The sequence below is a fragment of the Salvelinus sp. IW2-2015 genome, linkage group LG20 (assembly GCF_002910315.2).
Source record: "Salvelinus sp. IW2-2015 linkage group LG20, ASM291031v2, whole genome shotgun sequence".
In the NCBI taxonomy this organism is placed as follows: Eukaryota; Metazoa; Chordata; class Actinopteri; order Salmoniformes; family Salmonidae; genus Salvelinus; species Salvelinus sp. IW2-2015.
Window position 1 is genome coordinate 34,115,238 of NC_036860.1, and position 16,007 is coordinate 34,131,244.

At 42.0% G+C, this 16,007-nt stretch overlaps 1 protein-coding gene across 1 annotated transcript in view; it reads right to left on the reverse strand.

Annotated features, from left to right (window-relative positions):
* Positions 1-1,635: 1,635 nt before the first annotated feature.
* Positions 1,636-16,007, reverse strand: part of LOC111982081 (junctional adhesion molecule 3B-like) — a 51,298-nt gene continuing 36,926 nt past the window's right edge. The window contains exons 2-9 of the mRNA XM_024013630.2: positions 5,315-5,383; positions 5,029-5,142; positions 4,638-4,790; positions 3,640-3,842; positions 2,883-2,982; positions 2,614-2,737; positions 2,335-2,389; positions 1,636-2,236 (exon numbers count right to left, since the gene is read on the reverse strand). Of these exons, the coding sequence (XP_023869398.1) occupies positions 2,201-2,236; positions 2,335-2,389; positions 2,614-2,737; positions 2,883-2,982; positions 3,640-3,842; positions 4,638-4,790; positions 5,029-5,142; positions 5,315-5,383 (854 nt within the window). The 3' untranslated portion in view covers positions 1,636-2,200. The remainder of the gene's footprint in view (positions 2,237-2,334; positions 2,390-2,613; positions 2,738-2,882; positions 2,983-3,639; positions 3,843-4,637; positions 4,791-5,028; positions 5,143-5,314; positions 5,384-16,007) is intronic.

The window sequence follows — 16,007 nt, forward strand, 5'->3', positions numbered from 1 at the left end:
GCCTCACCCTAATAACTTGGTCCCTTCCCCCCTCATAACTTAGCCTACTGTTCTGACTGGGTGGTGCACATGTAGCCTACAGCCTGTTTGAGAAATGCAATCATCGAATATTGTAAGATTTTTAATTGTCTGCTTATATGCCCCTTATATGCAGTAAATGAGGCTGAATGAACTGTTTCGTTGCCAGACAAGGCTCCGCTGATAGCCAGGTGTAGCGGTGGTAAGGATTCACTCCATGGTGCTGAAAAGAAAGCTCTACTGTCGGGACAGCTTTGTGTAGGCCCTAAGTTTGTGGACACCGTTTGTCACCATTATAGCGCAATTAATGTATAGTCTAGTGTTGTGTTGTGGCTTTGCTGGCATGCATTGGTGATGAAAAAAAAAGTTTGCCTCACCAAGATTTACATAGTAACATTACCACTGATGGTGTTTTCAGGTACTGTCAACAATTTACTGACTAAATGAAAGGTCCTTAATGTAGAGAGAAGAGTGCTGCCATTGAGCCACAAATCAATGGCTGGCAGCCCCATGATAAATCCCACCAAGAACAGTGTCCGGAGGTGGCTATTTCCCAGTCACTAAAGTCATCAGTTGGCACTAAGCTCCAAAGCTAGAAGTGCTACTATCTTAAAAGCTGCTAACCTAATGCGGAACCCTACACTTGATCCTAACCAAACTGCTAACCTTATGTCTAACTTTAAAGACCAAAAAGCTAATTTCCCAACATAATATCCTTGTTACATGTTACTCAGGTAACATAAACTAAGTTACATTCGGGAAAGGAGTCAGCACCATCTTCAGTGACTGGAGAACAGGTATGCCACATTTTGATCTTTCGACAGATGCCATTTGGTCAAAAGAACATTGTGATAATGTGTTTCGTTTGACTTTTCTTTCTTCACAGGTTCAAAGACTGGGGAAGATGTCACCTGATCAGCAGTAAGTAAAAATTGTAAAGCGTTAAACCATTGTAATGGGTCGAATGTTTCACCTGATTATTCTCTTGTATTTTCAGAACTCGTGTCAAGGGAATGGAACTTGCAGTCCCCACTCAATAATAAAACAAGACAAATCCAGCAATAGTTGTTTATTTTTCATTGTCTCTTCTGTCCATACTGAACACACTCGATGTCCTATCTAATATTTTCTGTGTTTATTTTTGTAAATTAAAATCCACCGCACATGTCAGAATATTAGAAGTGAGTTTTATTATTCATAGACATACAGTTTAAGAATTCTCAGAGGATTTGTACCTGGCCTGAGATGGGTGTTACATGAGTCTGGTTCAGAAAATGTAATCAATAAATTAAACATGTGAACACTTGAAAAGCTTGAACCTTTACATGACTTCAATGCAAACCTCCAGCATTGGAGAAATTAAAGGAAAATTTTCAACACTGGATAGATGGAACCTCATGATCTTTGGATTGGAGGAAATGTGATTGGCAGTTAGTATTTGGCTTAGCTAGCCCCAACCACAGAACATGTATTGGAATACATCTTTCACTGTGTATTTACAACTAAATTGTAGGTTTTAAAGAAAGGGCTTGTAAATAACAGCTAGGTTTTGTAATTAGATTTTAGATCAGGAAAGGTGATTGTTTACAGCTGAATACTGAGTGGTTGAAACTTATATTTTCCCCAAAACCAAATAAAAAAAACAGTATTTTACAAATATTTAAAAAAGTAAACCTTTATCTATAGGCATTTCAAAATATATTCCATCAAAAATAGTCTGACATTTTGCTGGTAGAAAAAAAAAAGTTCTAAATGACAAAGGTTTTTGAAGCAAATGTTTACAGTAGAAATGTGTTATGTTATATTTACTTCAGAACTTAGCTAAATACTTTTTCTCCTCCTGGCAGAAGATCTTACATAAATGTTTTTTTTTTCTCCAGCAGATGATGTTAAAAACCTTTTAAAACATGCAATAACTGTAACTTAACTCCATAATTTAGCAAAATAAGTTGATTGGTGATAAACGGTCAACAAGTTGGTTTCAAAACTTGTCTGTATCTGTAACGATGGTTAACAGTTCTATATAGATGTGAAAACTTGTTACCTTTGGCAAACTTGAATCATTTCAGACATGCTGAGAGCTCAAGGCACGTACTGTGGCAGCTCACTGGTCATCTCACACACTTAATGAGTTCAGTCCAAAGTACCACACCTTTCACTTCCATGCCCTTCGTCTTCCTCTTCAGATGACAAACGAAGATTTGTGTCGGAAGTCACCCTGGAATAAAAAGGAAGAGCAAGTAAGCTAAAGTTTAAAGGACTGCCTAGTTGAACTTTTTTTTAGTWAAAAAAAAATCGTAGTTTTTCTTTACGCACCTCGTCCTCGGTTCTGACGTAGTCCACTCCTTCTCCTTTGGCTGGTGCTTTGTAACTGTGAAACACAATGGAGACATGATCAGAAGGCATTTATGCTGTTGCAAAAACAACACCATTTCTAGAAAGAATTGTTCCATGCATGTTCTAAAACCTTGGGCCGTAAGTTAACCAGGTCAAGTTGTGAAGTCAAGCTTGTTCATAAAGTCTAAATTGGAAAATGTTAAACCTCAATGAGCCATGACCCATCCCTATTGCCGCTCAATGGGAGGTTTCACTCACTTGTTTCCAGTCTGTTTCTGGCTGGCGAAGTAACCACGCTTGTACGCAAAGCAGAGGCCCACTGTTATGCACAATAGCACCACCACCAGCACTCCCAGGATGATCCTGGCAATATTGATATCATCTGGGGAAAAACAACATGAAGAATTGACGTTGAGATACCTTCAACTGTCTCTTTATGAAATGAATACCCGGACTACTGGAATGACATGCTTCAACAAACAACATGTGTCTTGTGTACAAATTTGTCAGCTGTCAGACAGACTTACAGATTTCCATCGTCTGCGGTCCACACTCTGAGTGACCCGCGTCGTTCTTTGCTCGGCAGAAGTACTCTGCTGAGTCGTTCATTCTGACAGCACTGAATTTCTGCAGAGGAAAAACCAACAGCAAGTCTCAATTACACTCCGTATAACCGGAGTCCTTTCATTCTGGTGTATTTACTGCATGTGGGAAAGTGCAGGCTTATAACGAGGTTCAATTTGAATTACATTGGGGGTGGAACTGTCCCCAAAATGAGTTGCTTTACTGTTCAGATATCCCTTCAGTTCTCGTTGTATGCTGTCTCCCATCGGATTTTAACCCACGTTAATGACGGTCTTGTCCTCTAATTCTAGTCCTGTTACTAATTAGTTGGCTTTCAGTTGGATATGAAAAGCAGATTTGGAAGCATGTGCTGGTGGTCTTCAAAGACAAGCGGCCAATATGAACAGTAGTAGGGTTGTGACTCCCTGGAAGTAAAGTATGTCAGTGACAGCCAGGCCAACCTTTAGAAGCCAGTGTAAAGGTTGAGTGGAGTGAAGGGGCCGAGCCACTGACTATCTGGCTGAGCAGGGGAGAGGGAGTTCAGGAATGTGCCAATGAGGACAGCAGATTCCCATAATGGCTCAAGCCCCCTCACACCATCAACTGTCACCCCAAAATATCTGCCCCTACCGCTGGGGGCATGGCCACCACCCCCGCAGCCTCGCCCTGCACTACAGTGGCCCCTTCCCTCCCAGTCACTGCACACAAACGCACACTCACCAGGGTGCCTGTTTCGGCGTTGATCGTGTAGGAGGAGTTGATGAACTTAGGGCTGGTCTTGGGGTCATCTGGGATTTCCTCCTTGTTGCGGAACCATTGGTACTGAGACTTGGGGAAACCCTGATCCTCCACGCATCGCAGCTCTGCCGCCGTCCCTACAGGCACCGATTTGGGGACGGCACATTTCGGCACCACTGGCTTCACTGTGGACACAATCACACATTTAGCAATGGCAACATTCAGCATCTGATTGTGTCAAAAACAGCATAGCCCATGATACACACMGAATTATAGTTACTAGGCCAATGAATGATCTCGGAGGGTGGGTATGTGTTTTTTGTCCCGTGCCAAACCCTGCCAACACTTTCCATCTTTAGCACTGCGATTTAGCGGAGATGCAGTTTCAGAGGTTTCCCCATATAGCCCAGAACACGCCTTTCGGCCAGGGACGGGCCAGTCAAAAAGCATCCTCATACAGTACGTGTGCCAAAAAGTTGGCGTGACCTAAAACACGGTTTCAGCTTACAGCATCGATAGTTGTAACCACTAATGCAGCTCCGTTTTAGTAAAACAGAGGAAAAACGAGTTCCTGTAAACTGATATGGCTGTTTTAGGGTCATTGTGTTCTGTTCATTGTGTTTTGTATGTTATGTTTCATAGCAACTTTCAAAGCTTCAAGGTTTAAGACTAACGGCAAACATTTTAGCAGTGAAATGATGAGATGCATTAAATAATTGCAACGCAAATGACTGATGGCAAACATGCAATTTCACAGAGATAGCGGCAATGCTTCCTTCCCCAAACATGCCATTTCAGTCATAGCCACAAGGTGATGCATCTTCGTGTGGGTGTATAGTCTTGAATTTGTTCTGGTTTCAATATTATACCACAGTTTACTGTAGTAATACAACTAATGATGTGCTTCTGGTACAAAAAAGCTGGTGATGATGTGTTGAGCAGATGTGAAGAAATGCGGCTGGGTGGGATGATAGACCTACCTCTTATGACGAGGTTGATCAAAATCTCATCAAAGGATCTAAAGTCAGTCTGGTCGCTGACCTCGCAACGATAACTGGCTGAGTCTGATCTTGTGGCGTTGGTTATCACCAATGTCGCAGGCTCTCTGATCCTTGCTCTGCCCTCCAAATCTCCTGCAGGAATAAAAAACATGCTTTAAGTTGCCATTGATTTAATACAGGCATAATTGATGATGAGTATAAAACAGAATGTCATTCCCTCATTAGTCCAAGTTGTTTGTGTCTGTAAGAGGATTTTAACATTTTTGGGGGGTGATTTTGAACCATTTTTGGTTTTGTCACTTTGATATTGATGTTGGAGAAATTAGTGAAGATGCCATTACGACAAAGCACTCCATTGAGTCTGCGTTACCTGAGATTTTCTTCTCAAAGTAGACATAACTGGGCTCTCCATCCTTAATTTTCTTCCATTCGATTCTAGGGCTTTTTGTGGAGATGGACTCTATCAAACAGGACAATTCGATAGCTGCCAGAGGAGACAAGAGGGAATTAGATTTAAGGTTTTTTTTAAAGGAAGAAGCAAAGGATAGATGTTATCTAGTTCGGGTTCCTTAGTGTCATGTCAAGATCAAGCAGGAAATGTCTGTAACTGATTGTCATGTTGGTGTATACATTACGACATTTCTATTGGCTCTTACATTCAAACTCGTTGGCCCATGGCGCATCATTCGTTGTTTTCAGTATTACTGCTAATACGTTGAAGTAGCCTGCAAAACAGGAAAGGAAGCAACATGAGCCTTACTGCCAAACTTTMCTATTACACACACGTGCAATGTCCATTGGTGGCTGTTTGCAGGGCTGTGGTATGTCAGCTGGCTGTTATGCCTGCATTAGGGATGTTTCTACCCAGTCAGTTCATCCAAAATTCCAGAAACTCAATTAACATCAAACCACTCCATCCCCTTGCTCCCAGTCTACCACCCCACCCAGACGCATTCCTCATTCTTTCCAGCGTACCATGACCTGGATCTGTTATCTTCCATTTTTAGTCTGGCGGGGCGAACCAATGCGGGCATATGCAAGGCGAGCTCAGTTTCTGCGCACGGTGGGTAATTGTGCAGGGAGATGCTGTTATGCTGTTATGCCTGCATTAGGGATGTTTCTACCCAGTCAGGTACCCAGGAGATGCTGTTATGGCTGTTATGCCTGCATTAGGGATGTTTCTACCCAGTCAGTTCATCCAAAATTCCAGAAACTCAATTAACATCAAACCACTCCATCCCCTTGCTCCCAGTCTACCACCCCACCCAGACGCATTCCTCATTCTTTCCAGCGTACCATGACCTGGATCTGTTATCTTCCATTTTTAGTCTGGCGGGGCGAACCAATGCGGGCATATGCAAGGCGAGCTCAGTTTCTGCGCACGGTGGGTAATTGTGCAGGGAGATGCGTGTCCTTCTCGGTGCGAGCTCTCCCGTGCCAGTGGCAGCCTAGCCGCCTGCCCGACCCCTCTCTTTCTTTCTCTCTCTCTCTCTGCGCCTGACACATGTGCCCATGTAGCAGTAATGGGCCATGAGTGCCCTGGAAACACGCCGCTTTGGTCTGTGACAGAGGGATGTACTGTAAAAAGTCAAATCTAAGCAATCTTAAATGCGTTTTCTTCTGACCAAACTAAATTATCTAACATCAATGGCAGATAATTMCACTTATTTTAACGAAAAAAATCCACACCATTTTCACATATGTAGACACTGGTTTGGTGCTGGAAATAATGAATATGAGGTTGAAAAGTGATGGASTTGCAAGTAATTTATCTTACATGTATTTCAAGATATTTTACCTTAAATCGTCTTGTCTTTAAATAAGATAAATTACTTGGAACCCCATCACTTTTCAACCTCATATTCATTATTTCCAGCACCAAACCAGTGTCTACATATGTGAAAACGCCGTGTTTCTATGATCTGTGGTTAAAAAGATAAAGAGTCCAAAAAAATGCTTCTCTGTGACATCACAGGGTGGGATTAAAAGTTTTTTTTAAATGATTTTCAAAACCTGCAACAAGTTTCTAGCCAGAGGGAGGGTATTTTCTTGCTCCCCACATCACCGTGAATCTCATAGTGTTTGAAAATCACAGTTTTTTAAATGTTTTAACTTATGATGATATAGAACTTTTTAACATTATTGTTTTTTACCAAACGTAGAGACACTGGTTTGTTGCTGGCCTTTTTTAGGTTAAAATAAGCACAATTATCTGCCAATGATAGTAGATAATTTAGCTTGGTATGAAAAAAAACCACACATTTTAATAAATGAATTATCACTCTATAAGATATTTAGGCTTGATTTAGATTTCACTTTTTGCAGTGTGCACTGCAGAATCACACAGAAAGGCCATACTCCCACACATGCATCCCAACCCAGTCATACACCCATGAATAGTCTCCCTGAGACTAAAGCTTAGGCTCAAGTAGCTAGAGGCCTAAGCCCCCCAATCCATTAAAAAGACAGGAGCCCATTTAGAGCCTTTTACTGTTTTAGAGTTCACCATGCCTCTGCTGACACAGTGAATTAGCAAAGCACCACACGGTTCTTTCACACAGTAAGGCGAGTCGGTGACCTGAAGAGACAAGTCTTTCTGAAAGCGTAAGGTCACGGATCCTTTGGTAGASCATTCCCCAGGAAATTCTACTCACACCCAGGCATTAAAGTAGGTGTATTTTCTGTGACACTCACCCACTATCTACTAAGTCAAGGTCAGCTTGCTTTGGTATCATACCAGTTCCCTGCTATCCAATGCACTATCCAATGCATGCATGGTTGAGGGAGCTGTCTGGGGTTGCCTTCTAAAGCAGACAGGGTAAGCTGCTTACCCTAATGTCTCTGAGATCATTACTAGATCACAGCTTMTTTACCTTATGTCGTCAGTTTAAACACCATGCTATACATTGTCCCGCGTTTTGAAAAAGGTGATTATCCGCCCTCGTACATCAATATAAGATTAAACAATTAATGAGATGTAGTAAGGGAGTGATCCGTTTACCCTCACTACTTGGACAGACCAGACAGAGCCTTAGATATGCAGTTTTAGAAACTGTTCTTCGTCCTGTCAGCATTACATGGCAATACAGGAATTTTGATAGCACGGGCCAGAAGGTTGTAGGTTGGCATACCACTGTGGACAAGAGTAGGGGTGGAAAGATCGCCTTRATGGTAAAAACATTGCATGAATCTATCATCGTATTTCCAGGTCAGAGAAAAAAATGGCCTTTTAGAAACATTTCACGCATTTGTACTTCATTTTACATATTGGGAGAATATTTTTTAATACCACACAAATTACTGAAAGTGCAGGCTAAGGATGGACAGAGCAATAGGCCTATGTGTTTATCTTATCATATTTCTGCAATGTCAAATCAGTGTGTATTGTTTGCAACGAACCTGTCCCTGTTTGTAAACATTTTTATCTGAGCATGGTACTTTCAAAAGTTAGGCCTACCTTTCCACCCTAGGCCGACCAACGCAGAAAAATGTAAGCTTTAACTGCTGGCTACTCTTCTTCTGTGGCTTAACCTAACAAAAAAAGGTCACAGCTTTTCGGTAAACACTTGTCTGGGTTTAAACAAAAACATTATATTGTACCGAAAGTGAATAGCTTAATCAATTGATAGTGACAGAATTAGATTACTTCTCAAGCAAAGTCTATTTTTTGTTTCCTCGGTTAAAGGTTGTAGCTCAGCCTCTGAATGTCAAAGAAAATTAAACAATGAAAACCATATCCATCAGAGTCACATCTTTCCCAGTATTTTACAACTTGTTTCTAGCGTAAAGCATCGCCGACCAAAAAGCACTGTTATAGATCAGTTTATATAATCTGATCCATTTTATTTTCTTCAAAATGTTTAGTTAACAAGGGGTAGGCCTGTGCTTTTTGCCATTTTATTTAATATGGCATACCCTCTCATAGCCCCTCAATTCAAGTCTTGGTTTTAACTTAACAGCCCGTCAATGACACAGAGGTAGGCTATTTAAAGAGTGCAAGGTGAGTGTAGCACCTACAAATCTATGGATATAGCAGCTTATAGCCTCATTTCGTCTGTCAAACTGGTAGGCCTACCTCTTATTTTTTAAATAGMWAGAAATAGGCTCCAACACAAAGCCCTCTTGCTGTTAGTAAAGTCTAATTCAAATGAAGACGGTTTAAATGAATGCCTACTGGAATTTGCCTACATTCAACACCATCAGCTGTCCATTTCCCATTMYWTTTTGCTGCGGCTGCTGCTTCAAGTTTCAGCACCACAATGCAGGTTAGGCTACTCGGATCTGGCTTATTGTGAGGTCAATAACTCTGATGAATACATCCTGAGCAAGAAACAAATTGTTGTTGAATAAAATCAATTAAAGTAGTAAGCTATCAAAGTTCACCTCCAGTCCTCATCTTCGTGCTCTCTTTCTCAAACTGAACAGAACATAGGCTAGTCCCGGCGCAAGATAGTGCATTTTTTGGGACTAGACCTAATCAACAACAACAAAATTGTAAGAAGCCTTTGACTCTCCTCCTGAACTGCCACCCTAGGCCTACACAGCACAGCCGTTGGTTAGACAGGACACACATTTCTTTTTTTATCAGCAAGATCAGAGCAGGTCGAGGCTCAGGGTTGGAATATTCATTGCAGTGTTAAATGCAGCCTACTTGTATTTACACCGTCACAGCATCTATGTTAGAAATATAACTTTGCTTCTCCGAGCATGGACTTTGTAAACTATAGCCTATAGGCTATGGATCATTTGATTGAGAACACACTAAATAGCCTATAGGTGCACATGATATTGTGTGCACAGTGGAGAATCAGAGATGAGGGGTGGCATCGGGCACACATCAATATATAGCCGAATGTGGCAGMGGCTACAGTCCATTACGGATTACAAAGAAACCCAACCGTGATCTGCCCAACGATGCCTCTCTACCAGACAAACTCACACATCGATATATGGCCTAATATAGCCACGTGGCAGGGGCTACAGTCCATTACGGATTACCAAGGAATACCCAACCATGATCTGCCTAACGATGCCTCTCTACCAGATGAACTCAATGCATTGTATGCATGCTTTGACAACAACTATCGAGCCAGGTGTGAGGGCTGTCAACGACCCAAAGGATTGGGTGATCTTGACATCTCTGAGGCCGATGTGAGAAGAGTCTTTAAAATCAGGTCAACACCCGCAAGGCCGGGGACCCCGACGGTATTCCAGGGAGCGTTCTCAGAGCATGCGCAGAATAGCTGGCAGGCYTATTCACGGTAATTTTTAACCTCTCCTGGTCACAGTCTGTAATCTCCACATGTTTTAAGATGACCACAATCATTCCTGTTCCTAAGAACTCTAAGGCTTCATGCCACAATGACTACCGRCCTGTAGTTCTCAGTTCTGTAATAATGAAGTGCTTTGAAAGGCTGGTTATGGAACATAATAACACCACCATCCCAGCCACCCTAGACGCACTCCAATTTGCATACTGCCCCAACAGATCCATTGATGACGCAATCTCAATTGCTTTTCACACTGCCCTCACACACTTAGATACGAGCAATACCTATGTGAGAATGCTGTTCATTGACTACACCATTGTCCCCTCCAAGCTCATGACCAAGCTTAGGACTCTGGGTCTGAACACCTCCCTCTGCAACTGGATACTGGACTTCCTGCCAGGCAGACGCCAGAAGGTGAGGGTAGGCAACGTCACCTCCGCCACGCTGACCCTTAACACAGGGGCCCCACAGGGGTGTGTGCCCAGTCCCCTTCACCCACGATTGTGTGGCCACGCACYACTTCATTATCAAGTTCACTGATGAAACGACGGTGATAGGCCTGATCACCGGCGAAGACGAGTCAGCCTACAGGGAGGTCAATGACCTGGCAGTATGGTGCCGGAGCAACAACCTATCCCTCAACGTCAGCAAGACCAAGGAGCTGATTGTGGGTGGGAGCGACGGGGCAGCAGTGGAGCAGGTAGACAGCTTCAAGTTCCTCTGTGTTCAAATCACTGAAGACTTAAAATGGTCCAAACACACACGCACAGTCGTGAAGGTGCGACYGTGCCTCTTCCCCCTCGGGAGGTTGAAACAAATTGGCATGGGGCCTCAAATCCTCAAAAGGTTCTATAGATGTACCATTGAGAGCACATTGACTGGCTGCATCACTGCTTGGTATGGAAATAGCACCGCCCTCCATCACATGGCGCGACAGAGGGTTGTGCTTACAGCCCATAACATCACTGGGGCCGAGCTCCCTGCCATCCAGGACCTCTAGAAGGCCCAGAAAATTGTCAAAGAAACCAACCACCCAAGCCATAAGACTATTATATCTGCTGCAGCACGGCAAGAGGTACACACACACACACACACACACTGTCACTCCAACACACACACACACACACACACACTCACTCCATAATTTTCTCACTCACACATAATATGTACATACGTTTATACTGACTCTACACACCCGCACATCCATTCACATACTAGCTGCTGGTACTCTGTTTCTCTTCTATATTGTTGCCTAGTCTTTTTACCCCTGTACATATCTATCTCCATCACTCCAGTATCCCTGCACATGTAAATATGGTATTGGACCTGACTTTTTTAATATTTCCTGTATATAGTATGCTTACTTAAATACACAATAAAGTATTTCATATTTCTTAATCTTATTTCTCATGTTTTTTTCTAGTAATACATTGTTATTGATTATTGCACTGTTGGGTTTTGAGTTTGCAAGAAACACATTTTACTGTGCATGTGACATTAAAACTTGAAACTTAATAAGCAACTAATTCTAAAACACTGAAAAATACAGAAATGGAATCAATGACAAATGACATGACCCTCCCCTGGACTAGGTTTAAAACATACTTAACCCTTCCCTTGACTGAAATTGAAAAAGCATGACCCTCCTCCATTTTCCTCCAGGTAACCATTATGTAAATTTCGATCCATTGCTAAAGTTCAGGAGTGGGAGCGATGGAAAGGTAGCCTAGCGGTTAGTTGCTTGTTCAAATCCCCGAGCTGGCAAGTTGGAAAAACCTTCCGTTCTGCCCTAGAGCAAGGCAGTTGACCCCCACAACAACTGRTCCCTGGGTGACTATGACGTGGATGTCGATTAAGGCAGCCCCCCTTCAGAGATTCAGAGGGGTTGGGTTAAATATGGAAGATATATTTTGTTTGAAATCATTCAGTTGTGCAACTGACTAGGTATCCCCTTWCCCCTTCTATATTWTACAGTAGGTATGAGGTTCCTTTTTGGATATGCATCCTTCTTTCGACGCTAAACCCACCACTGGTGTGCATGGCCAAYGAGCTCTATTTTCATAACCAAGGGCATGTCTTCTTGTCCCTTGATATTCTGGAATAGAGGAATATGTGAATATGTTTCAGGCTTTGACAAAACAATTTGATGTTTCAYTTTAGAAACATAGTAAATTAGCTTTTCAGTCAAGCATTGTTACAGTATTAACAAAATACTGTATTTTATACTGCTTTTATGCCTTGTCACTTCTAATGCTTGTGGGTTTTTTAAAAGGCAAACTGAAMAACTTTTTCCTCTCATGGCCTAACTTTTGTTGTTTGTCTGAACTAGAACTGTATGAAATGGATCACATCTCAAGAGACAAAGCCCAAAATGCTGTTATTAAAGATTCATAGCCATTAACATTAGCAATGTGGGGAACATTAAAGTTTCAAAGGCTTACACTAAAGGATTACTCATAGTCCTTCCTTTCAAGTAGTGGTGAATCTTTGAAGTTWTGGGGCTATTTTGCATCCACTATTTTGCTTCCATCTTTAAGACAATAAACCCATATCAGCTTGCCTAAATATATTACTAAGCACAATAGTATTTTGTKRTTGATTTCACCAAACAGCTTTATTTTTGTTTTTACTGGCTAAAAGGCTAGCTAAGGCTGTAAATAAGACAGTATTAGTGCATATTTGGTGCTTAAGTTAGCTTGAAACTCCYATAAAAGGTTGTGAGGTCTGGCCTAGAAACAACTGTCCAGGAAAAAACTTCAAAAACCCCAGTCAAAAGGAATAACATTAAATTCCCATCTACATCCAGAGCATAATTTTAAAGCCACAACACACTCTTTGGGAGTACAGAAGGCAGCTTTTAAAACAACATACTAAATAATARTGTGAAAATATACTGTCCCCGACGASTCCCGACGTTTGGTAATTTACACACAAAATAGTCTAGTCTGCAGGCAGGAAGTCTGAATTCCTAATCATTTCCCTGGTTTGGCAGGCGAGGCTAGCTGAACAATACKAGAGATAGAACGGATCCAGCAGGCCGGGCCCTTGCTTGAACATACATCCTCTTAACAATGACATCCRCCTTAGCGTTTGCACAGCAACAGATGGAGCTTTCCTGATGGGGGCATTAGCGGATCGGCGGCAGTGGCCAGTAAAGCATTCGGAGTCTAGGCGGCAATGAGGAAGTGATGACTGTGCGCTGTGGGACAGGTATCTCCCGTCTCTCTTCCCCTGTCTGCCACATCCTGCCCTATGACGCCTCTGTCTTCCTGTCTATTCTCTCTCCGCCTTGCTCTGGGAGAGACTCTTCCCAGTGCCATGACGCAGCCCCTGACACCTGCGCCTGAGAGGCTGCTCTAGTGTTTCCCACTGGGTTCATATACAGTGGACGGACAGATCTTTGCAGTGTGTGTGCCTTTTGTGTGTGTAGTTTAAGCCCTCAAACCACAAAGGTGCTCTGTGACCTATATTACCCTGTCTTTCCTTCTCTCTTTCCCGTCTTCCTGGCAGGGCACAGCTGTGTGCGATCTGGCAATTTACATGAATGTTTTTTAATATCCCTCGCCCTCCTCAAGAGGGAAGGCTGGTTCTTCTTGGTAATCTTAGTGTAATGCCCTGATAAAATCCCAGGCTTAGCAGTGCTGAATAAAACAATAGCAGAGCAACTGGAGAAAAAAGCCATCCCTTAGCTTAATTTCGAATTATACATGCAGATGACATGGAGCGATGGTGATTGAACTGAAGACTATAGAAAGGATGTGAATTGGATCCTAGCTTTCTATGGTGTTTTTCTATTGGGAATTGCACAAATATTTCCCCTTATGGTAGTAAAACAACATTATAGAGGAGTGTGAAGTCATAAATGGAGGGTTCCAATTAAGCTTCCCAGTTAAATCCCCAAGTGACAACGCTGCCTAGCACCTCAGCAAGATACTCCCATGCCCCTTTGAAAACCACAGACATTAAAGTACCTAGTTTGCAAAGTATCTTCTAGTTGCTGTCTTCAAATATTTTTTTGTGTAATGCACACAAACACGTGATTAGTAATTTGACACATCTCCTCAGTGAACATTCAACAGCACGTAAAGCGGATAATATTCCTCGTTATTTTTAAACTGCTCCATTGATTCAGTTCCCCCAGGAGGAGGAGGCTGTGCGTTCGCTGAGCAAGTGGTGCCCACAGAGCAATTCATTATCCTCCTTAGTTAGCGATGGGATGTGTTTCTGTGCTCTGCAACTTCCACTCCATATGTGGATTGTGTTAAACTAGGCTCTACCCCAGTGCTAAGAAATACTGTCCAGTACAACACTCCTCAAGACTTAAGCTCTCTTCTCCCTCTACTGCTCTTAAAAGTTCAGCATGGCTGCCCGTTGGCCAAGGTGTGGATAAGGTCACACATTCTCCAATTCAGCCACTCGGGTAACTGCACTTCTGTACCTCCACAGTGTCTTGGCCTGCAGAGAGTTTAACTCATAGCCGAGGGAGGCTATGTGAACACTTGGAATGCCTACAAAGATAGTAAATATTTATCTTTGCAAGCAAAACTAGGTTACAGTTTTTGTCACCACATACAGTGAACTACAAAAGTATTGGGACAGTGACACATTTTTTGTTGTTTTGGCTCTGTACTCCAGCACTTTGGATTTGAAATGATACAATTATTATGAGGTTGAAGTGTAGACTGATTATGGATAATGCTGAATGAATCGTGAATAATAATGAGTGAGAAATTTACAGAGGGTATTTTCATCCATATCGGTTGAATCGTTGAACCACTTTTTGTACAGAAGTAAGTAGCCTTGCACAAGCCTTGGCGTGTGCGAGCTGGAATGGCTCATAGGAGCAGGAGCCTATCTCCGGTTTCTGTAGTGTGAGGCAGCTTGAAGTACAAGTACACCCCCTAGACAGGACCCCCAATCTATCTCCTTAAAGCTGCGTGCCAAGCAGAGACGCATCGGGTCCCAGAGATGCATCTGGTTCGCATCGGATCCCATTTTTACAGTCTTTGGTATGATTCGGCCGGATCGAACTCACAACCTTCCAATCTCAGGGTGGACACTAACCACAAGGCCACTGAGTTGGTCATAGTTCCCCCATTTTAGGGGACCAAAAGTATTAGGACACAATTCACTTATATGTGTAGTAAAAAGTTAAGTATTTGGTCCCATATTCATAGCACGCAATGACTACATCAAGCTGGGGAATCTCCAAATTTGTTGGATGCATTTGCTGTTTGTTTAGCTTGTGTTTCAGATTATTTTGTGCCCAATAGAAATGAATGGTAAATAATGTATTGTGTCATTTTGGAGTCCCTTTCATTGTAAATTAGAATAGAATATGTTTCTATGCTCTTCATGAAATGTGCAGGCTAAACCACATTGTGTTTTTGAGTTACTTTTACCCACTAAAACCAAATGCGTTCACAATACTGTTAGACAGGATAGTGTTCAACAGAACTAAAATAAAAATATAATCTCACTGGCATGCTTTGCTTTCTCTCAAAAATACAGATCTGATTTGTTTTACCCCTATGAGATGCCAATTCCCACTTAGCTTAGCTGCAAATATATACACTGTGTCTGGACTCAGCCAGACTAATGAATTCATGAATTGACATTTATATTCCATATAGAATAAACTCCTTTCTAAGAAAGGATTAGCACTGACCCCAAAACAAAGCATGTTCCAGTTTCCACAGTTTCTATACCAAAGCATGCAAATTCCTGGACCTCTWTCCCTTCCCCCACCAGTAACCAGGAGCTCTGGTTGTCAGGGTTGGGGAGTAACTGAATACAGTTAATCTCTTACATGTAATCTGATTACAAAACAACTGTAAATTTCATATGTTACCAGAAAAAAAGCATTGTAATCAGATAACAGATACTTTTAAATTCATAAAGAATGTTTGCGAAAAAAGACATTATGACATATTTCTGTTTTCTCAATGACTTTAAATTAAGCATTGAAAAAAGGTGCAAGTTTAAGTTTGTTCCACCTGAGGGAATCTGACCACAAGTCAAATGTGTTTGATGGATAATTTGTGTTCTTTCCTGCCTCTTGTGGGGAAAGTAATCAGAT